Genomic DNA, 25,393 nt, shown 5'->3' on the forward strand with positions numbered 1-25,393 from the left:
GGAGATCTAAAAGAGAATGTTTTTATGTCCAAGCCTGAAGGACTTGCTGTGAAAGGACATGAACATAAAGTATGCAAACTTGTGAAGTCCTTGTATGGCCTCAAACAAGCACCCCGAGCCTGGTATGAAAAACTAACTGAGCATCTTCTGAAACTCAACTTCAATCATTTTGATCTTGATGATGCAACTTTATTTGTCAAGAAAGTTGGCAAAACAGTTGTATATCTTGTGGTATATGTAGATGATCTTTTAATGACAGGGAACAATGAAAGCTATATTGCATCCATAAAGAAAGAATTAGGAAATTTTTTTGAAATGACTGATTTTGGCTATGTTCATTACTATCTTGGCATTGAAGTAACCCAACATCCAAAATCCATATTTCTTTCTCAAAAGAAATACATTGGAGATTTGTTGAACAGATTTGGCATGACAGAGTGCAATCCTCTTTCTACTCCAATGGAACAAAACTTGAAGCTCACATCTATTGAAGGAAAGGAATTTGAGGATGCAACAAAGTATAGACAGCTTGTATGAAGTCTCATCTATCTCACTACTACCAGACCAGACATTTCATTTGCTGTTGGAATCCTCTCCAGGTTTATGCAAAAGCCTTGTGAGGGACATTGGTCTGCCGCAAAAAGAGTTCTAAGGTACTTGAAGGGAACTCAAGACCTTGGAATCAAGTATACACAGGTGGACGACTTCAACTTGATTGGATACTCTGATTCAAACTTCGATGGAGACAAAGAAACTGGGGTATCTACTTCAGGATATGCTATGAGTCTTGGATCAGGAGCTGTCTCCTGGAGATCACGCAAACAATCAGTACCAACAGATTCCACAACAGAAGCAGAATATGTGGCAGCAGCTGAAGCAACGAAAGAAATTGTGTGGCTCAGGAAAATTCTTGAAGATTTGCAGGTAAAACAAATACAATCAACTCCACTCATGATTGATAACACCTCTGCAATAAAGTTGGCCAAGAACCCAAAGTTCCATGATCGTACTAAGCACATCAATACTAAATATCATCTGATCCGACATCATGTTGAGGCCAAAACAATCCATCTCCGTCATTGTTCCACAAACGAGCAAATTGCAGACATCTTCACCAAAGCGCTTGGAAGAGAAAAGCTTGAAAGATTCAGAACGATGCTTGGACTCACCAACATCCCTTCAGATTAAGGGGGGGAATGTTGACACCTAATCCTCAACGGATGGGTGAACTGGAACGCGATCAGTCATCAAGAAGATGAACTGATCCGTCCTATTTCTGTATATAAATGATAGTTAGCTAATGAATTATGCAATCAATTTTCTTCTGCCTATTCTGGAGTTACCCTGGCCTGACAATTTACATTGTTTATTCATTTTTTATTTTATTTTATATTTTGATTATGTCATTGAAATAAAATAATTTATTATTAGGGTGGTCACTTCATTAATTTTTTAGGGCCTTAACTCCTTGTTTTAAGTTTGACTTTGAATTTTTATTCTTATTTTAATCTAATTATTTAACTATATATCAAACCATAAATTAATATTTGATTTTATTTAATATAATTTGATCTTAGTAATTGATGTTATATATTAAAATATTATTTTTCAAAAACTAGCCATTTATTATAGCTATTAAAGGGTCTCTACATTGCTCTCTATTTAATCTAATGCCAAGATCTGCCCCTTCATCTTGTCTTCGAACCACACCCGACGGCTCGAACTTCTCCTCTGTGATTACTACTGAAAGTATTTTCTTAATATAAATATTACAAACTATAATATAACATGAATTTGAAAACTTAAATTCATTCATTAAATTCATGGATAAGTTTTTTTATTCTATATGGTGACCACTACTTTCATTGAAACATGGACAAATCCCAAAAGCATTAAAGATAATTGACCACATGACCTCTCAATAGCAAAGTGTCGACTAATTAAACTAACCCTCAAAGGTAATTCATAATTTATTTTTTATTTTTTTAAGGGTGGTTCACGGACACTCAGTGACAGCTACATCCACAGGAAAAATCGAGGGAGATCAACCCAAAAGGATCTACCCGCTAGCCAAACAAGTAAGGCCTAACCCCAAGAGTGTCGAGGAGATTTGACCCATGACCTCCAAAGTGACGAGGTACTTAGCAACGGAAACTCGACCAACTAAACTAACCCCCTTAAAAGTAATTCATAAATAAATTACAATACTTATTAATTAAATTATTTTCATATAAAACATAATCTTTCAAAATAACAACACAATTATATTTAGAAACTAAATAAAACATAATCTTTCAAAATAACAACACAATTATACTTAGAAAATAAATAAAATATAACTTAAAAAAAATAACAACACAATCTTTCAAAATAACAACACAATTATATTTAGAAACTAAATAAAACATAATCTGTCAAAATAACAACACAATTATATATAAAAAATAAATAGAACATAAATAACAACATAATTATATTTTTAAAAATAACTAAAACATAACCAAATAAATTACAACACTTATTAATTGAATTAATCTTTCACATAAAACAGAACCTTTCAAAAAAACAACGCAATTATATTTGGAAAACAACCAAAACATAACCGAATAAATTATAACACTTATCAATTAAATTAAATTATCTCACAGAACCTAACCTTTCAAAAAAACAACACAATTATAACTAAAACATAACATCAAGTGACAAATCTACAAACCTTATCAAATACAAAAAAATATCTCAAACATAATATCTAAGTGACAATCGTACAAACCCTAGCTGATTGGTAAAGCAAAGCCGCTTTTATTTGTTATAAACAAATTTTCCAACTATATTACATTTTTCATCCATTTGTTATAAACAATTTTTCCCACTATATCACATTTTTTATCCTTCGTATACTGAACTTATTTAAATATTTCAATTTAGAAAAACGAAGTTCCAAAACAATTTCATTTTGTATATGAATTAACAGGATATACTCTTTAAATTCTCATATGACGAATGTGCCCAAAGTCATCAACAAGCTAGCTTCCCAACACGAACAATCTAGGCCTGCTCCTATTTGTGTTTTGGATAACATAGCCTCCCAACATTACATTACAATCTAGGGCTTCTACTTACGTTTTGATAACACATACCCAGAATGCATTCTCTCATGGGCATACAATCACATCTGATTGCTCTCAACATCAAAACTCAAACAGCCAAACTCACCCCTATACTTCCTCAAAATTTCTTCACTCCAATTCGACTGAATGGCCTTCAATTCAGAAGCAAGGTACCGGCCTTCTTATCTTGCAGTATCAAAACAACACCGAGGGCCACTCTCTCAGATTCTGCTGACTTCGAAATCATGGAAAGAGACTGGTCATTTCTGGAGAAAAACAGCTCCAATGGAAAGATGAAGAGGGTAGTGGATGCAGCACAGGTTGAGCAGGACTCCAGAGTAGTGGTCTGCTTGGGAACCCAAAAGTTTGTGGATTACGTCTGCATGACCACTCCCTGTGTTCTATCAGTGATGCACTATTCCTTGCTGGAGTTGGCTAATATAAAGGAGAAGCATGACAGTGTGAAATGCAGGCAAGGGGACATTGTGGGCATGCCCTCTTCTTTGCCTCCCTTGGATGTTGTCTTCATAAACTGCCTTCCTGCCTTGAACCACTCTCTTCCAAGAATTCTTGACGCCGTAGTCCGACGCTGTGTACCAGGTAAGCTTCTTCATGCCTTTCCGAGGATTTTCAGATGTGCTTTTATTTGCTTGAGATGGGGATATTAATATATTTTTGAAATTGAGTACAATATTTCGCATTTGGTGTGTATATTCATTCAAAATATAAGTTAACCCATAACCACACTCTGCTGCCCCCATTTTATCACTTGGCACCAGTCGGTGTGGTTACAACATAATCTTGTAGCTGAGTTAGGTTGATAGTAGCTAAGTTGCCAGATATCAGAAATGGGAACTCTACGAGAAATGTCATTCGAAGGTTTCACAGAGAAGAAACGCATACGCAGTTATACAAAAAATATTCAATGTAATATTGTATATACAAAAAATTACCGAGCAGAGGAGGCAGAATAAACATTGCATATTGTAGATAGTGCAATTTAAACATTTAAAATGTTGTAATTGAAAGCCAAGCAGGGACATAATTGTTTGAAGAAAATAAATAAATATAAGCATGGATAAAACTAGTTTGAAGAAAATAAACAAATTCAGTTATGGGAAATCAATAAAAAAGATCACATTTCCTTTGCTGCTACGCTGAAAGTAAGTCCAAACACTTATCCAATCAGTCATATGCTAAAAAAGAGACAAACATATCTCAAGAGCTTCTGACAACTCCCATGCAAAATGCAAATAAATTTAATCCTCTAGATTGTCAGGTTTATTTGCTAGAATGGTTGCTGAGCTTGAGCTACTTACAGTGCCACAACTTCGGTCAGTAGGCTACCTAGTGTCATTTAGCATGTCTTCAGCATTGTCTCGAAAAACCTAGGTGGAGGCTCATCATCCCCATTGTCCCGTGAATTGCCAAAATCCCACATCCTAGTGAGTCCCGTTCGGTACTCTAGTTGCCGTTGAGATCGTAGGTGTAGATTTGAGTGTACAAACACCAAACCATCTACCTTTTGTGTGCCTAAGCGATTCCTCTTTACTTAATGGATAAAAACATATTCAATCTCTAGTCATCTGTTCAATAAAATTAACATTATGTAATTAAAATTTAACAGTTGATATTTGAAAGCTTGAAAAAACAATTCCAAAATGCAAATTAAAATAAAACTGTTTAAACTATAGAATGCATTGAAGGTATTGTTCAATGTTTATTGATCATACCTATGAAAGCAAACAGATTGCCAACTAGTGAAGCAAGGTAGCCCATGTAATATATTTCATCCAGAAGTCTATGGGTCCAAGTTATTCTCTGTTATATGCACAACAAAGTGTTCATCTGATCTCAAGAACTTTGCCAACTCAAGTTGTAAAGCAGTGTGATCAAGTCGTAAAGCACTGTGATCATCATGATCATAACACCTGCATGAAGGTGTTCCAATTCAACATCACCTCTACATATGAAGATGATTTCTTGTGAAACCATTTGGGGTTGATAGGAACACTATTGAATGCAGAGGGGTGTGTAGCATATTCCACTCTATAAGACTATGATCCCACACATCATTTCTGGTTTCCCTGTTGATCCTAGAATTGTCATTTTATATTATGTCACGAAGCTTCTCTTTCATTTGATCCATACTCTCTAGACATCCCTTAAGCATGGATGATTACCATCAAACATGCAAAGGGTGGAAATGATAGGTGTAATATGGGTAACACTATCCTCCACTATCCTCCAAAAGTCCTCATAAGAATAGCCAATAATAATTTCCTCAACTTGTGTACCATCTTCAATATGAAACCCCTTTCACCTCTGCCAATCAACTGACACTACCATCTCCCTCAGAGATTGATGAAATTTGATGGGGTATTGTAACATAATGAATGTAGATGCAAATCTAGTCTTGAAGAAGCTGGAGGTTGGTGTATTTCCCATAAATTGCTATTGATCTTTGTTTCAGTTATAGTTTTGCCAACCCATGCAATGTATTTAAGGAGGAGGTTGATGCAATGCCTAACATGAGGAGTCCAAAAATTTGTTGGGTATTCATCTCCAATTAAACCCCTAGCGAGCACAATGTTTGAGGCACTATTTGGAACAACTTGGATCACGTTTTACCTTTCAATGCCCCCTGTTTCCTCTTTGAAGAGACCCATTAGATCTGGACCAACTTTCCTTTAGTATCATTGCATTTTAAGAACTTAACTCTTTTTGTGCTATAAACCAAAATATTGACAAAAGGGTGATGGTTGACATCTGTCCAACCATCTCAGACAACAAAGACCCTAGAGTCTCTCTAAATATATTCAATACCATGAAGTCTAGCTTCGATCTGAGTCCTCCCTTCAGACAACACTGTTGTCCTCGTCTTTTCATAGCTGAGAGGCTTGCAACCTTTAGGGGTAGTGTTAACCAGATCTCTCACTATTCAATTTTAAACCCGTCAACTTGGTAATTTAATTCCTAGTAGATTTATCACAGATCTACTAAATAAAAGCATGGGGTGTGATCTTAACATAAATTACACATAAATGTTTTGCCCAATTAAATCAGTTCTTCATTAAAATGTTCAAAGCCTACTCGGGCTCCTTTACTAGGAAAATGGTCCAAACTGAGGAAAATATATACATCAATAAATATGGATCTGATCTAGCTGATCAAGCCCTAGATTTGTGCCTGATATGTCTTGGTTGATTTGGATTTTCTTTGCTATACCTTGCACCTTCCTTGGACCCGACACACTTTGATGAAACTCCTTGATCTAGTCATTGAGATCTCTCAAATCTTGTGCTCACTCATTGTGTTGTTGTGTCTTCTCCCTTAGCCTCGCCCTTCTTTTATAGACTTGAGTTATGATCGAATCGCCAACCCTAATCTTCAAAGTGATTGATAGTTGAGATTAGATCTTAACATCACTTGAGGTTGATGGTTGAGATTACATCTAATTCACTAATGCAAAAACCTTTGCATTTCATTAGATTAACTCAATTTTGTCTTATAAAAGAAATTACTTTAATCACATAGTAATTGTTGGAAATAATACTGAGAGGGGGGGTGAATCAGTATTATCTAATCAATAAAACTTTTCATTTTCATACTCAGATTCATATACGCTACTTCAATTAAGTATACCCACGTATATACGCGACTGTGTCTATTGTAACTAGCGTATAACCATTAAACTCATGATTCAGTTATGTGATCTTCAATGGATGCATCAGAACATTATTAGCCATATTAGCAGTCAACAGTAGCAGTAAAACAGATAGATCAACACACATAAGCAACACACATGAACACCATGATATAAGATGGAAACCCAATGTGGGTGAAAACCACCTGCTGCAATTCGTTTCTATCTTCCTTTATTAAGAAACTTCTTTTACAATGTACTGGTGTAGTCCTTTACCAGCACGCAGGCTACAACCTGCAGAAGGCTACAACCTTCTCTCGTTCTCCAGACTCTCCTGGAAGGGAGCTCCAATCCCCTTTGCTCTTGTACTAGCTAAGATACTAGTACGTAGGTGCCGGCCTACAATCTTCTCTCCTCCGGGTACCACGTTTCATACATTTTCAGACTGGACACTCCTGAAGCACAACACTATAATCTGAAGGCCACGTTTCATCAAATTTTCATGCTGGACCCATAACTATCATTGAAGCTCAAAACAATCACTACTAGCATAATCAATCTCTGAATCACTGCGTGTATACGCAACTGCATCAAGATGAACCGGCGTATATGTCATTAATCAGTTATTCATAACTTTGCTGCACTTCCTGACTTCAGACATAACTAGATCATTACATATACACCGATAATATATGTGTTAGCACCTAGATCTAGTCTATCAGTCACATAAATATGAGTCATTATGATCCTGATCCATATTGTTCTCATCCATCAATACATAAGCAACCAACCAAGATATGCAGAATACTGACATCATCAGAACTCATCAACAGTCAGAACCACCTGTAACTTCAGACATCATAGCTCAAATGGTATACGCTACTATGATGAATCAAACCCGTGTACATACGCACTTTTTCCAAGGCCAACCTGCGTACAGATCTAAAAATATTTTCTTATAACTTTGCAGTTGTACCAGACATCAGTCATACTCATAACATTTATATTACATGCGTCAGTATGCAGATCTAGAATAAGCATAATCAACCATATAAAGATAGTTCATTTCAAACCATTTGATCCCGATCTCTCCTTAGATCTTGTTCTCCATCAACTGGTGAGATCCCTCCTTAGCTTAGATCAAGAAATGCATCATCAACCCATAACCTGCATAATGGATCTCATACTTCATAAGATATTCAAGACTTTCTTGATACACTTGCCTAATGATCTTCCTCTCCTTTTATAGTCTTAGGCCTTGCTCAATACCACGGACCAAAACCATAATAAAATAATACCATCGACCCAATACTTGGGATCAACACTTATGGGTGCAATACCACGGACCCAAAAATAAGCTTTCCGACATGTACGCGCTTTTCCGTGCATGAAACTGCGTGTATACCCTACTTGGTATATAGTGAACCTGCGTATACGCGACTTGGTATATAGTGAACCTGCGTGTATACCCTACTTGGTATATAGCGAACCTGCGTATACGCGACTTGGTATATAGTGAACCTACGTGTATACCCTACTTGGTATATAGTGAACTTGCGTAGATACTCTTTTTTCTTCATTCTTTGTAGTCTGATCATCAATTCTTTGCTACTGATCTGCTGCACTATGATCTACCATCTGTGTGAGTTGCCATCAAGGACAACACTTGTCTCATAATGCCAACAATCTCCCCCTTTGGACTTGATGGCAAAGCTAACTTGTCATACTTAGAACTTGATCTTCTTATTCCTTTGAGCTGTCCTGCATCCCATGCATTTAGTCACATCTGTAGATTGATCTAGTTATATGTAAGTGAGATGTTCTTCTATGAGAGGGTTGCCATCAAGTACAACATATGCATCATAATGCCAACAATCTCCCCCTTTGGACTTGATGGCAACAACACCAAATCACTCTCCCCCTTTGACATCAAGGGCAAAGGGCGAACCAAGATATTCTCTTTCCTTGATAAACATTCTGTTGTCCATACTCCCCCTGAGTACCTGCTGAAATCTCTGAATATGCTCCCCCTTTGTATATGCCAAGGTGTACCAATCTGTCCATGCACCCTCTGAGTACATGCTGAAGCTCTGCTCTTGCTGAATTGTGCTGTTCATGCTCCCCCTGACTGTAGGCAAGATCTGCAAAAGATGTTCTTCAAGAAGAACCATGACTTATACATCATAAAAGACCTTCCTATCACCAAAAGACTCAATACATACATCCATCACCCAACCAAGTGGGGATACATCAGAAAAATACATATGACAATCAAGTTCATTACATGTTCATCCCAGGCATAGTGGGGAAACCAAGATAGGCCGTTACATGACCTTGACACCATAAAAGAGATACCACAAAAAAGATACATGACATAGAGATGAAATATCTAGAACAAAACTTATGAAAGTCATCAATAACTGATAGCAATAGCATCTGTCAATCACCATTCTGATCAGCAACCAAGATTTCCTTCTGTTCTTCCTCTGCCTCTGTTCCACCTGAAACCAACAACAGTTGTGAACTAGAACCAAAAGCTTCTAAGATAATGCTAACAATGCATTATTAGAAGTTAATCTGCTCCCCCTGAACCTGTGCTAGATGGTCTCTTTCAGACCCAAATCAGACAAACTTCAACCAGAGCCTGTCCCTACTGATATCCATCAAACCTCCAAATTAACATATACACGACTGTATCCACAGAAACAAGCGTATATACGCGGATACTACTCATAGAACTCACGTACAACCACTTCCAGATCAGCAACCTGTAAATGTCCTGTAGAGTATGAGTCATCAACCTATAACAAGGTATGTCTGCATCAATTCATCATATGTAAGTATCAACCTATCATCATATAGATAAGAACTCATCATCATGTCTCCAACAAAGCAACTTTGAGTAGTCATCCATGTATCAGCACTATGTATCTTGAGCTCAAGCTCATTTGACAAAGCTTCTTGATATCAACAATCCTTATCCACCTGAGTGCCTGCATCATAACTGTATGATCTTTATGCATATGACGACAACAGCATATGAGTGACTCATCATCAAGTGGGGAAGATGTGTATTCAAGCTTTGTACTTCTCCTTATCCTTATGAAGATCACCATGTAAGCACCATATATGCACCATCAAAGAATCAACCATAAATCTGATCTGAACATCTATTATGTAACCCCAAGAATCATATGAGATTTTATCATAGACAACTCACAACCACATCATAGCAAGATATATCATTTAGCCATATAAACATCATCACCAAGGCTATTAACCATAATGCCAACAATGCATTATTAAAGGCATATGCTCCCCCTCAACCTGAGCCATCTGTTTACTGTTAGATCTGATCATGCATATATCAGCAATAAGCATCAAGACATCATCATCAAGTTAGGATCAAACCCTTCTAAACAAGTATCAAGACATTTCCACACATCCTCAACACACTGTAAACATTATCAAACAGAGAAAATAATGGACTGAAACATAACAAATCCTTTGCCTGAACCTGTCCCTACTGCATTTCTTCAGATAATCATATACGCGACTGTGCAGTATCCAACTCGCGTATATACGTGACTTCCCTTTAAGAAACTTGCGTATGAGATTCAGGACATTGAAGTTTTACACTTCCAGCTCCCTCTGATTCTGTTATGTCTGTATGTTGTGCTGTGCTGCCTCTTTCTGACTGTACTTCTTTCTTCTTCCACATCTTCAAGTGTGATGATGATGTTTTCTCCTTTTTGTATGGTGCCCATACTTTGTTCCTGCATTCCTTAGCTATATGTCCAAGCTTGTTACATGTGTAACATCTTGCATGTTTCATATTTCTTCTATAGCAATCAACAGCTCTGTGACCAAACATATTGCAAGCAAAGCAATATCCATTAAAGTACCTTGAATGTGATGATCTTTCTGCATGATGGTCTTGAACCCTTCTTCTTCTACATCTAGCTGCAACATGTCCAAGATTATGACATACGTAACATTCAACATTATTCATAGGAGAAGTAAAAGATTTTCTTTGAAGAGTTTCTTTCCATGGTTGATGATGAGATTGACCTTTCATCTCCTTATTGAGTATTTCAGCTTTTGCAGTAGAGTCCCTTGTCTTACTTTGTGAACTAGATTCACCTTCAATAGATTCATGAAAACAAAGACCAGTTTTCATAGCAGGAGACCTTTGACTATTATCATCCAAGACTTTAGTATTATCTTGAAATCGTAAGAACTTATCCTTTTCTTCTAATTTACCTTTCAAGATATTTACCTCAACTTGAAGTTGTTCTTCCTTTTCCAGACATTGTTTCTTCATGTTTTCTTTAGCATTTCTTTCCTCTTCCATTTGTTGCCTTAGTTTGAGAATCTCCTTTTCTTGTTCTTCATTCACATCCTGCTGCATTTGACGAATTTTGAAGGCACATTCCAGCTGAGATTTTAAGTTGATAGCTTTGTTTTCCTGTTTTTCAATAGCTTGGAGTAGATCTTTATTCTGCTTCTTTGTTTCTTCAAGTTCTTCCTTTAGCGAGAGGGTCGTAGCTTCAAGACTTTCATAATAACTGGATCGATCTCTGAGCTCCTTGATTGTTGTGTTCTTTTCAACGACTTCATTTCTTAGATATGTTACTTCATCCTGCAACTTTTGATATTTGTCCTTGAATAACTCTCGTTGAGTCTTTAGTCTAGTAGCAGCTTCTTTGAAGGCACCATCCTTTATGTTCAAAAGTTTTTCTTGAGTTCTAATTTTGTTTGTCAGACTTTTAAATTCTGCCTCAATTTGATATCTTTCTTGTTCACCCATCAGAGCAAATTCAGTTGTTTCACTATCACTTTCATCTTTTCCAAATGGATAGATAGCAGGAACATCAGAGGATAGCAAATTCATACCTGATAGTTCATCTTCATTCTGAAATGATTCTGAATTTGATTCTGAATCTGAAGAGCTTCTTATACCTAATCCCCAATCGATTCTCCCACTGTCATAGTCCTTCTGAGATGTCTTCTTCCGCTTATGTGCTTTCTTCTTAAGCTTCTTTCCCATTGTTCCACGGATTTCCTTTAAGCGATCAAGCCTCTACCAAAGGACCTGCTTAGATACCAATTGTTGGAAATAACACTGAGAGGGGTGGTGAATCAGTATTATCTAATCAATAAAACTTTTCATTTTCATACTCAGATTCATATACGCTACTTCAGTTAAGTATACTCGCGTATATACACGATTGTGTCTATTGTAACTAGCGTATAACCATTAAACTCATGATTCAGTTATGTGATCTTCAATGGATGCATCGGAACATTATTAGCCATATTAACAGTCAACAGTAGCAGTAAAACAGATAGATCAACACACATAAGCAACACACATGAACACCATGATATAAGGTGGAAACCCAATGTGGGTGAAAACCACCTGCTGCAATTCGTTTCTATCTTCCTTTATTAAGAAACTTCTTTTACAATGTACTGGTGCAGTCCTTTACCAGCACGCAGGCTACAACCTGCAGAAGGCTACAACCTTCTCTCGTTCTCCAGACTCTCCTAGAAGGGAGCTCCAACCCCCTTTGCTCTTGTACTAGCTAAGATACTAGTACGTAGGCGCCGGCCTACAATCTTCTCTCCTCCGGGTACCACGTTTCATACATTTTCAGACTGGATACTCCTGAAGCACAACACTATAATCTGAAGGCCACGTTTCATCAAATTTTCATACTGGACCCATAACTATCATTGAAGCTCAAAACAATCACTACTAGCATCATCAATCTCTGAATCACTGCGTGTATACGCAACTTCATTAAGATGAACCGGCGTATATGTCATTAATCACTTATTCATAACTTTGCTACACTTCCTGACTTAAGTCATAACTAGATCATTACATATACAAGGATAATATATGTGTTAGCACCTAGATCTAGTCTATCAGATCACATAAATATGAGTCATTATGATCCCGATCCATATTGGTTCTCATCCGTCAATACACAAGCAACCAACCAAGATATGTAGAATATTGACATCATCAGAACTCATCAACAGTCAGAACCACCTGTAACTTCAGACATCATAGCTCAAATGGTATACGCTACTATGATGAATCAAACCCGCGTACATACGCGCTTTTTCCAAGGCCAACCCGCGTACAGATCTAAAAATATTTTCTTATAACTTTGCAGCTGTACTAGACATCAGTCATACTCATAACATTTATATTACATGCGTCAGTATGCAGATCTAGAATAAGCATAATCAACCATATAAAGATAGTTCATTTCAAACCATTTGATCCCGATCTCTCCTTAGATCTTGTTCTCCATCAACCGGTGAGATCCCTCCTTAGCTCAGATCAAGAAATGCATCATCAACCCATAACCTGCATACTGGATCTCATACTTCATCAGATATTCAAGACTTTCTTGATACACTTGCCTAATGATCTTCCTCTCCTTTTATAGTCTTAGGCCTTGCTCAATACCACGGACCAAAACCATAATAAAACAATACCATCGACCCAATACTTGGGATCAACACTTATGGGTGCAATACCACGGACCAAAACCATAGGTCTAAATACCACGGACCCAAAAATAAGCTTTCCGACATGTACGCGCTTTTCCGTGCATGAAATTGCGTGTATACCCTACTTGGTATATAGTGAACCTGCGCATACGTGACTTGGTATATAGTGAACCTGCGTGTATACCCTACTTGGTATAGCGAACTTGTGTATATGCGACTTGGTATATAGTGAACCTACGTGTATACCGTACTTGGTATATAGTGAACCTGTTTATATACTCTTCTTTCTTCATTCTTTGTAGTCTGATCATCAATTCTTTGCTATTGATCTGCTGCACTATGATCTATCATCTGTGTGAGTTGCCATCAAGGACAACACTTGTCTCATAATGCCAACAGCTAAGGTTAAGGGTGTATTAGGCAGCCTTTGCCTGCCCAAACACATAGGTTTGTGCAAAAGTACCTACCCAAGCTACAAACATCAACGCTCCCTCTTATTGAGGGAGGTACTTCTTGAAGAGCCACCTGAAATTGGCTTCCTCTCCTGGCACAATATCCCATGCATTATCCTCTACCATGGCTCTCCTTCAAACTTCCTGGTTTGTTGCCTCTTCAAGGACGTGACTCGTCAGTGCCATGTAGTTCAAAAATGTCTTTGGATGCCTACTCTCCTTGAATGTGCTCCTAGGAGCCTCCACATGCTCCTGAGCATCCCTTAATGTCTTCTCAAACCACCCGTGTCTCTTGACAAAATTGGGAAGAACTACTGACTGCTCACCACTTGAAGGTTGACTCTTTGCAGTTGAAGTCTTTGCATACTACTTTACCTTTAAAGCCTCCTGCTCCTTGTCCTCTATCACTGTTGGTGGCATCTCATGAGACTTCATCGATGACAAGCTCTCCTTGAACCTAACATCCCTCCTCACTATGGTCTTCCTCTGCTTTGGAATGAAAATCCTATATGCCTTTGAAGTCTCGCTATGCCCTTGTTTGCTCGATGCTAAGGGTTCCAACTTTATCCTCTTGTCTGCTAGTACCTGAACATATATTGGATAACTAAAAATGTGAAAGTGGCTAATGTTTGGCTTCACTCCAAAGAAAGCCTCCTTTGGCGTCTTGTCCCCCCAAGACCTTATGAGGACTTCTGCTTTGCACATCCACTGTCGTATTGCATGCCTCTGCCCAAAGAAACATGGTAGATCCTGGTCATGAATCATCACCTTGGTAGCTCCAATTATCTACTAGTTCTTCCTCTTAGCAACTCCATTATGCTGTGGATTATAAGGTATTGTCACCTCCCTCTTGATCCCTACTGCCTTGTAGAAATCTTTGAAGTTATTGGAGGTATACTCACCTCCATTATCCAACTTTAAGAACATGATCTTCTTTCCTGTCTGATTTTCCATGAGAGCCTTAAACTCCCGGAATTGACTGAAGACCTCATTCTTAGCCCTCACTCCTAGAGAAATCATTGTTAAATTATGGTATGTTCTATGCTTAGAGCAGTTTACTTCTTTTCTTCTTATTAGCCATAGATTAACAATCACATATACATTAAGTAAAGTGCAGTTAAAACATTAAACGATCAATACAAAACAAGCCAAGACAAGAGACACAAGATGTGGCGGCTAGCCAAGGAACAAACCCAATGCGGGGAAACCCTTTGATCAAATCTTCTTTTATCTTCAATAGTTCAACAGAAAGAAATAGTACAAAATCAGAATTTTGTAATTTTATATCAGCAGTAGCAAACCCTTGATCAACAAAGTCAAACTTGCTCAAACGAGTTGACATTGACCTCCAATATGCTTGGTCAATTTCCGGTCAACTAGCCCTCAAACAGCGTGAAGAAACAACCCTTGAACAACCCCAAAAACACAGTCAAACTGCTGTTGACTGAAGTCAACCTGTAGGGTAGTCAATGCTGGTCAAACCTGTGGATGGTTGCCTCGATTTTTGTACCAAAATCTGTGGCCTGCCTAGGAGAGGCAACCACACCAAAACTGCACCCTTGATGAGTCAACGCTTGGTCAACGCAGGTCAAAGAGACCTTCCGCAGCTTCTGCGTCCTCCTTTCAACGTCTTACTTGCCCTAATGCGTCCTCCTTCTTCCCACGTGTGAGCTGCTCCTTGGATAACCCAAAGCTAAGGAGAGAGAGAGAAGAATGAGTGAGATGAGATGATGAGAAAATGAATCAATCTCTCTTGTATTTATGTGATTCACTGGGCATGTGTGCCACACATTTAACTGCTGGTCAACCTTGACAATTTGTCAAGTAAATACAAATAAATTCATATCTCCATAAATACTTGTCGGAATCGGATGATCTTTAGATCAATCCTACACCTCTCAACAAGAGTAATCTAGGAAAAATATCAGCTGCCATAAATGAGGTGACCCACATGGAGTTTGGCCCTAGTTGCCAATTTTAACACTCCCTCTCAACTAGGGAGAACTCCATCTGCAATCCGTCTGACCGTCGCTACTATCCCAACCATCAAATGCACTGCCCTGCACTGCTTGGCCTTGCTTTGCTCTGCTCTTCTCTGCGTGAACTATGAAGAAGAAGAAATGATTGAGGATGTATCATACCATCCTCCACTGACCCGAAGTCAGTCTCAGAGTGTGTCATACCACTCTCACTAATCCCAGATTAGTATCATTGATCCCAGATCAATGGAGGTCATCCTAGCATAGGGAGTACGGTAGATACAACGATGTGTCCATCGATAGTACTACTAATGGTCCCTAACCCCATTTCCCTACTCATTGATTAGATGAGAGGTACTTCCCATGAGTCCCAAACTGCATGGGTAGGATGCCTTGACAGGAGAACTAATCATCCTGTCCACAGGAGAACGAATCATCCTATCCAACAATCGCCACAGGAGAACTAATCATCCTGGCCCACAGGAGAACTAATCATCTTGTTCCACAATCGCCACGGAGAACTAATCATCCTGGCCCACAGGAGAACTAATCATCTTGTTCCACAATCACCACGGAGAACTAATCATCCTGGCCCACAGGAGAACTAATCATCCTGTTCCACAGTCGCCACGAAGAACTAATCATCCTGTTCCACAGTCGCCACGAAGAACTAATCATCCTGTTCCACAGTCGCCACGAAGAACTAATCATCCTGGCCCATAGGATATCTAATCATCCTGTTCCACAGTCGCCACGTGGTGTCACAGGGGAAGGTTGAACCTTTCACCCTGTACATAGTGCACCACCAGGGAATGGTGAGTCCCCTATGGTCAAATGTCGCTCCAAGAAGTACCCCGCGCCCCTCTGGAGCTCTCAGAGCTCAATAAATCATACTCGACCCTCATAAGAGGGTCTCTGAACGACACTAAGTCGTTCTCGGAAAGTCAAGAATTTGACCTTTCCCAACGGCTTCGTCAAAATGTCGACGACCTGTTCATTTGTATTGATATGTTGGAGCCTTATTGCTCCCCGCTGCACCATATCCCGAATATAGTGGTACCTGATATCGATATGCTTGGAGCGATCATGAAATACGGGATTCTTTGATAAACGAATCCCGCTCTGGTTGTCACACAGGATCACGATGGTATCCAATGTAAATCCAAACAACTCACTAAAGAGCTTTCGCAACCAGATTGCCTCACAAGAGGCCATACTAGCAGCAATGTACTCTGCCTCGGTGGTGCTCAAAGCCATCGACTTCTGCTTCTTGCTCATCCAGGATATCGAGGTAGATCCCAAAGAGAAATAGCACCGGGAAGTGCTCTTTCGGTCCATCACACTGCCTGCCCAATCAACATCAGTATATCCATGTAGTCTCACATCTCTGGTAGTGTATCTCAACCAATGAATGATTGTGCCACAAAGATATCTCAACAGATTCTTGGCACCAATCCAATGTGAGTGGTGAGGCTCAACCATATATTGACTCAACGTGTTGACTGCAAAACATATATCCGGACGAGAGTTCACCAAGAACATCAATGCTCCGATGAGTTGACGATACTCGGTAACATTTCGTAAAACGGGTCTGGCAGCACTACCACTTAACTTCTTGAAGTTTCCATCGGGGTAGTCATGGGCTTGCAATCCACCATACCGAATCTCTCCGATATCTTCACCACATATTTTCATTGAGATAGGAAAATCTCCCCTGGCTTCTGCCAGACTTCTAGTCCTAGGAAATAGTGCATCAGTCCTAGATCCATCTCAAATTCAGAAGCCAACTCCCTCTTACATTTGTGAATGAGAGGGTCTGCACCTGTTAGAAAGAGGTCGTCAACGTATAGCACCAGTATGAGAGGATTGTCATCTTCAACCTTAAAGTAAAGGTTAGGGTCAGCTTCACTCCTAGTGAATCCCAGCTTCATCAAGTAGCTATCGATCCTCTCATACCACGCTCGGGGTGCTTGCTTCAGCCCATAGGCCTTCTTCAACCTGCACACATGAGATTCTCGATCATGAATCTCAAATCCTTCGGGCTGCTCCACATAGACCTCCTCTTTGATCCATCTAATGTAGGTTCCATCCTTGCGAAGCAGCAAGGGCTATGATCGAGCGGATGGTGGTATATCGGGCAACAGGTGCAAATATCTCATCATAGTCTATACCTTCCTTCTGAGAGAAGCCACGAGCGACAAAATGAGCCTTATACTTTTCCACATTTCCGTCAATTGCATGCTTTATCTTGTAAAGCCATTTCGAAGTGACAACTGCTTTGTCCTGGGGTCTGGGGACCAATGTTGCACGAAGCGGGGACGCGGAAGCGTCATTTTCCAAAAATCTAGGAAGCAAAGCGTCTGCTATATATATATATACATATTTTTATATTTTTTTGCATTTATACTCAAAACAAACATCCCAAATACCAAATTAGTTGTAGAAGACATGAAAACATGCATATTTTTACATAAATCAAGATAGATATGGCATCCATGATTCCATTGTAGTTACTAGTATGTACATCAACCATCTATATTCTAGCGATTACAAATATACATCAAATTTTTTAGCATATTATAAAACATAAAACATTTAAGCATATTATAAAACATAAAACATAGAGCATATTATGATTTATCTAGCAAGTGAGCAACTGTCAACATTTGTCATCTCCAAAATTCAAATAATAATGTTTACAAAATATGTCACTCGGTCACCGCCAAGACAAAAAAGGTTCAAAATTCAAATTCACAAGCCTACAAGTCTAATGAGTAATCTATGACAAAAGTAGTAAATTGTGAATATATCTACTAAGCGTCCAAAACAGGCGGAAGCGCGCTTCCAGGGACGCTTCCTGTACAAATCCGCACGGGACGCGCTTCGGGCCTTAGAACCGGGGGGGGGGGGACGCTTCCTACAACATTGTTGGGGACCACATCCCAGAGATCATTTTTCATGATGGACTCATATTCCTCAGTCATAGCATCCTTCCATATTTGATGCTTGACAACTTCAACGAATGACGAAGGCTCATTTTGGATGATCGTGCTTATGATGGTCAAGTATCCCTGATACCTGGTCGGCTTCTTACTTTCCTGGAAGGTTCCTCTGGGTGCAATGTGCCCTTCAGCATCATCAAGTGTTCCCCTAAGCCATGAAGGCCTCTTCCTAGAAGAGGAAGGCTCTTGTGGAGGGGGATTAATAGGACCCATAGGTTCTTCCACATCGGGCATCGTCTCATCTTCCTTTTCCTTTGGTTCCCTAGTGTCAGCGTCTTTGGATCCCCTTTGAGTAGGAAGATTGTCAACCTTGCTAAGAGCCATATTTTCGTCAAAGGTGACATCATGGCTAATCTCGATTTCCCTTTGACTAGCCACATAGATTCTATGGCCCTTAGTGTTTTCGCTATAACCCATGAAGATTCGTTTCTTTCCAGATGCACCCAATTCATTCCTCTTCTCCTTCAGCACATGAAATTATACCGGACTTCCAAAAATTCTAAAATGAGATACGTTAGGTGTCTTACCAGTGAACATCTCTTCGGGAGTCTTGGAACCCAATGCTTGATGAGGGCATCGGTTTTGCACATATATGGCGATATTCGCAGCTTCGGCCCATAGAAACTTCGGAAGTCTTTGATCGTGAAGCATAGCACAAACAATTTCCACAATCGTACGATTCTTCCTTTCCGCCACACCATTCTGCTCAGGAGTATATGGTGTTGTAGTCTCCCTCTTAATGCCAGCCTCTTTGCAAAAGTCATGGAACTCATTGGATTCATACTCAGTCCCATTATCAGTCCTTAAGATCTTGATCTTCTTTTTGGTTTGATTCTCGATCAAGGCTTTGAAGTGACGAAACCAAGTGAACACTTCATCCTTCTTTTTCAAGAAGTATATCCAAGTCTTGCGAGAATAATCATCTGTAAAAGTGAGGTAATATAAATATCCTCCCAAAGAGTTCACAGGCATCATACCAGATATGTCTGAGTGAACCAACTGTAATATATTGGAGGTCTTGCTTTGGCTTGAGGGGAATGGTCCCCTTTTGAGCTTTCCTTTGGCACATCCAAGACATACACCTTCTTGCTCTACTCGGAACTCGGGCATCCCTGTCACCATTTGTCTTGCATTGGGTAGAGATTTATAATGAAGGTGAGCAAACCTCCGATGCCATAGTTCGGACTGAAGTGATGTGTCACAAGACATGACACCCAGCGGACTTCCTCCGACTTGATATAATGAATCGACTCGAAACCCAAGAGTGAAAGCTTCTTTAAAATTCTTTTTCCATACACATACCTTGCCATCGATGAAGGTTACCTTGTAGCCTTTGTCTTCCATTGCCGAAACGGACACCAAGTTCTTTTTGAGATCAGGTACATATAGGACTTCTTGCAAATGGATTGTATTACCCTGATTCAATTGAAGAGTGACATTCCCTACGCCTTTCACGGGATATTTTGCATTGTCCCCAAGAACAATTTCCAGGTTGCTCTCCTTCTTTATCAGATTAGAGAGAGCTTCTTTGAAACCAGTGAAGTGCCTTGAGGCACCACTATCAATAAGCCAATTTCCCAGCGTGTCCGAGGGAGCAGTAGTAGAGAGGGCCGCTGGTAGACAATATTCATCTTGCTTATTGTTAACAACGTTAGATTCATACCTGGAGTTTCTTGCCTTCTTGAAGGGTTGTCCTCTTCCTTGATTTCCGACATTTCTTTTACCTCTGCCATTGGACCTGCCATTCCTTTGATTGCCTTGAGAGTGATTTTGGTCATCGTCATGGTGTGAGTTCGTTTTGACAGGGCACTCCCTTGCATAGTGGCCCATTTTATTGCAATTGTAACATCGTCCTTTTCTTCCACCCTTCAGTCCAGCCTTTCCTTTGGATTTAGCCCCATAATTGTTTCTTCTTTTAGCATGAGAAGAAAAGGCAGAGGGATGGCCTTTAAGTGCAGGCATTTCTTGCTCTTCCATCCTTGTCTCTTCTTGAATACATCTAGCCATCAATTCCTCAAATCCTGGGATGACATTATTGTTGAGAAGAGTAGTCCTGAATATATACCATTCAGGTGGCAGTCCTCCAAGAGTTGTGATAGTCATTTCCCTGTCAGGAACTACTTCCACAATAGATAGGAGATCATTCTTGATCTCGGTGATTCTTAAGAAATATGCTTGCACACTCTCATCTTTGCCCTTCTTAATTTCCTTCAGCTTATTTCTAAGGAACAGAAATCAAGTTCCCAAAATTTGAAATCGCGGTTCTGACAAAATTTCATGGTTCTTGCCACTGTGGAACCATGATGGTTCCATGCAGAGTTCCAGACATGGAACCACAATTCTGTGCATGTTTGAACCAAGGTTCCACAACACTTCATACGTGGTTCTGGATAAACATGTACCGTTCCATGGGTGCCACTTATTTTTTTTTTAATATATCTTTAACTTTGGTTTGGGTGAGACCTAGGGCTGGTTTAGAGATGAGGGAAGAGTGAGGATGAGGTTTAAAGGCCTCTTCCTCCTCTGTTTTCCTCATTCTCTCATCTCATTTGGTTGAGCTTGGAGAAGAGAGGAGAAGAGAGCAAAGGCGGTAGCATAATTTTGAGGGCAGATTCATGAGAGGTTGGAGAAGAAAGCAAATAGAGCTTGGAGGAGTGAAGAAAGAGGAGCTTGGAGGAGATAACAAAGGCTGCCATCTACCTCAACTTCTCAAGAGCTAAAGAGGTAAGTGCAAACCCCAACTCCCTCCTTGTATTTTTTGTTTGTGATTTTTCCTCTTCTCCTACTCTTTCCCATTCCTTCTTCTTCCTCATTTTATTGCAGGTTGTCTATCTAAACTCTGAGAAAAATGGTGTTTTTGAGACATGTTTTTGGCGATAATCACATCAAAATTCATTTGTCGTCGAAAACATGTCTCAAAAACTTGATATGGATCACAGAATCCTTAATTCAATAAAAATGGTGTTCTTTTGGTTGATTATTCCATTTTTGGTTTTCATGGTGTTCTTTTGGCTTATTATTCCATTTTTGGTTTTCATGGCATTGGTGGGGGGGTAGGCATCAAAGGGAAGAAATGGAAGAAGAGGATAGTGGTCACACTCATAGTGACCCAATATATGATGATGAGGAAGGGTTTGAAGGGAAGGGGGATGAAGAGGGAAATGAAATACAAGGGGGAAAAGGTTCATTGACACCCTTGTGGAGATTTGTGACAAAACTTGAGGGGAGGAGAGGTGGTGGAACCTTTAAATTTATATGCCCTCATGATTGTCATGGTGGAAAACCTTATAGCGGTTCATATACTCGTGTGAGGAGGCATCTTTTGGGTAATGAAGAGTGATGACAATAAGAGTGCCATAGGGATCTCAGTTTGTCCTAAAGTATCAATGGAACAAAGGAAAAAATACATTAAAATAGAGGAGGTTGCGCAAAAAAGGCACAATAAGAAACAAAACTTCAGTTTGATGCAACCTCTAGATTTGGTGGTTTTGGCCATGTTACCTCTCAAACTAGCAGGGGTCCTAGGAGGGGATCCTATAGAGCAATTACTAGGTCAAGGGCAACAATGGAGCAATAGCCCACTGTCACCTTAGCTAAAGCTCCCTACTCTTTATGGACTTTCACCGATGGGAATAGACCTAATATAAAGGGGAATCATTAGATGAATGGAACAATGAGAGGGCGATGAGTGATTCCTAAGGCCTATTAACAAGAGAGACTCAATTATATGGCTTTCTTGCTCGAAAAGCAAGGTGATATGAACTCTAGGAAGTGCTAAGAGGATTCTCGAGGCTAGGGTTTGGGAATATATCTAGCAAAGATGATTCCTAGGCCTAGAAATCCTTATGGAGAATTGGTCTTTGTGTGATCTTTGTGGAATTGGCGTCAATAGGTTGTGGGACCACACAGGACCAAGCGAACCCAAAATTAGGTCAAGGGTATGGAGTTGATCACCCAATGAGGGGCTTGACCTAATTAGGGAGGAGAAGAGGATCAAAGGACAAATTTTCTTTGAGGTTTGAATTCAATGATCCTAATGAGGACACTAGCCAAGGGAAAACTAGGGCAAAAAATGGTCCTTGAGCTAGGGCTTGCTATATCTCGAGATCCCACTGTCGGATTTGCTTCAAATTTGGAGGGCCTCTAGAGCAAATCTCAACGTAGTTGTGGACCAAAAATCGAAGTGTTTGGATAATCGATGCCTTGGGTGACCTATGTAGGCTAGGCCTAGAAAAAGAGGGAGGTGAAAAGAATAAGCATTGAAAATGATCACCAATGGAGGATTAGTGCCTTGTCCTTTGGGAGAGATGGAGTCAAGGAGAATTTATGGTTTGGGAAGAATTCACCCAATCAAGGAGGCCTTCAACAACTTCACATGGCATTTAGAGCATGAGAACAGTTGCTGCAAGGACTTTATACTTCGGTTTGCAATAAATGATGACTTATCGAGATGTATTTAACATAAATTATCTCTAGGAACATTCACCCATTCATACATGGCCCATGACATGATGCAACACTATAAAAGATCAAATTTCCACAATTTCACATAAGAAAAGCAATAAATTTCAGCCTAGTATAGTGAAAATCCTAGCAACATGCATGTGACAAAAGTAAATAACAAGAATAGCATTAAAAGAGCACTTACATGTAAGAAAGAGTATATCCAATCATCAACATATTCCAATAGTGAAGCTCCAAGACAAAATGAAAGAGATCCAAACATCAAAATTCATCCATTCATTCAAACTCGTCCTCCAAGAAGGGTAGCGGAAATCTCACAAGAGAAAATAACCTAATCCAAGTGATGATGAATGAGAGAGAGCTCCTCTCTTCTATTTATACAATCCTCTAAGGGATTCAAATGGCCTAATTTGGACTAATAATGCCCCTAAAATAAAATAATGTGCATAATAACAATACTTTTGGTGCCAAGCCCACCAAATAGCTCAATAATACAAGAATAAGCCTCTCAAGAGGATCGAATGATCAACAAAGTGAGCCGTTGGGCCTTTGAAGAGGCCTATGAAGTCCAAGAGGTGCCATGATGTATAAATGGACTCCAAACATAGTGGACAAGGGTTGGCCCCTTGTTTTCCAAGCAAGAACCTATGGTGCTCCAAAGTGGGTGGGGCGGCACAAAGACATCCTCATGGGTCTCCAAGTGGATCGAAAATGCCTGTAAACCATCTGTTAGGGCTAGGATGATGATATAAGCCCTCCCCTTGGAACGTGAGACATCATCTGGACCTTGGAACATCTGCCAAGTGTATGGTGCAAGTGTGGAATCGATTGGGCATAGTGAACTAGGTGCATCATTCTCATCGAAAAGGTGGAACATGAACAATCAATGAGTGGTGTTGGGGATCCATGAAGTACTCTCTGCTATGGTGGAGGCCCAAGGCTCTCAACGCTCACCCTACAAGTGCCAATGTGGCCTTTCGGAGGGCTAGGACCCTGTATAGGGAGACAAAGCCCCAAATGGAAACCCACCTGCAATTTTGCATAAGATCGAATGCGTTCCCTTGCTCTCCATTACAACAAATCATTAGAATAATGAAGTAAAAGAGCTTACAAGTCATGGAACCAATGGGGCACTTTAGGGTGGCATGCCCTTCCATAGTGGGCTTTGGCATGTACAAGTGTCTCCAAGCTCAATAAGGGTGTTAATCAAGGACCCTATTAGGTGGTTTCAACCTTTAAAGGGGGTGGCATGTCCATTGTACATCCCTCAAGTGATAGGTGGCACATGATATAGCTATGGAATGGAGTGGGGATTAGGGGGATCATCTAGACCACATGTCAAGGCACAGGGGTAGCTATAATAAGGGAAGTCTTCACCTGGGTATATGAGTGCATGTTAGGTCCCTATACCACTAGTGTAACCCCTTATTGTTATTAGTACAACCCCCTTGTTGTATTGTTGTGCCCATGTAGTCCCCATATTGTTATTATTGTGCCCCATAGAAGCCCACTATGGTTATTATTTTGCCCTTACATTATTATTGCTATGTTGGCTCTGATTATATTATGACCCTTAGACTCCTATATATAGAAATGAGGTTTTGTCATTTGTATCATCCAAGAATTGTTCATTTGTGTAATGTAAAGGAGGTTGCCCCCTCGAAGAGGTTTATTTTTAAGGCGTTTATCTATCTTTTCTATCTTTTTGTGAGCTGGTTTCATAACATTTGGTATCAGAGCTTTGGATTCTAGGGTTTCGCTGCTCCAAACAGGTCATCGTGGAATTTTTGCTATAAATTTTTCACTACGAAGTTTCAGAAGCTAAAAAAAAAAACCATTTGAGAAGAGATCGGTCTGAACCTCGGGTCCGAATTTCAGATCTTGTCTCGCTATATTTTCAGAGATATGATTTGAGGAAGTTAGGGTTTTTGCAAGCTCCAAAATTTCATCTCAAACAGGTCATCGTGGAATTTTCGCTATAATATTTTTTCTACAAAGGTTTAGACTTTGAAATTAAAACCCATTTGAGTTGAAATCTTGATGAAGCTCGGGTCCGAATCTCAGATCTTTTCTGACTATATTTTCGGAGATATAATCTGAGGAAGTTAGGGTTTTTGCAGACTCTTGAATTACATTCTAAACAGGTGACCTTGGGAAAATCGTCATAACTTTTTCTCTGAGCAACAAATTGAAATTTCGCAAGAAGTTA

General features: G+C 39.6%; 1 protein-coding gene across 4 annotated transcripts in view; it reads left to right on the forward strand.

Moving 5' to 3' along the window:
* The first annotated feature begins 2,914 nt into the window (after window positions 1–2,914).
* LOC149224312 (uncharacterized) overlaps window positions 2,915–25,393 on the forward strand; it is a 222,851-nt gene continuing 200,372 nt past the window's right edge. Inside the window, exon 1 of one of the 4 annotated variants that reach the window (XM_089386089.1) lies at window positions 2,915–3,710. In XM_089386089.1, coding sequence (XP_089242215.1) covers window positions 3,146–3,710 — 565 coding nt within the window. In that variant the 5' untranslated portion in view covers window positions 2,915–3,145. The remainder of the gene's footprint in view (window positions 3,711–25,393) is intronic. The other 3 variants (XM_089386091.1, XM_089386092.1, XM_089386090.1) reach the window with 3 other exon arrangements.

The sequence above is a fragment of the Pinus tabuliformis genome, chromosome Q (genome assembly GCF_031772625.1).
Source record: "Pinus tabuliformis cultivar Carrire ecotype Pingquan chromosome Q, CPIR1, whole genome shotgun sequence".
Taxonomy (NCBI): Eukaryota; Viridiplantae; Streptophyta; class Pinopsida; order Pinales; family Pinaceae; genus Pinus; species Pinus tabuliformis.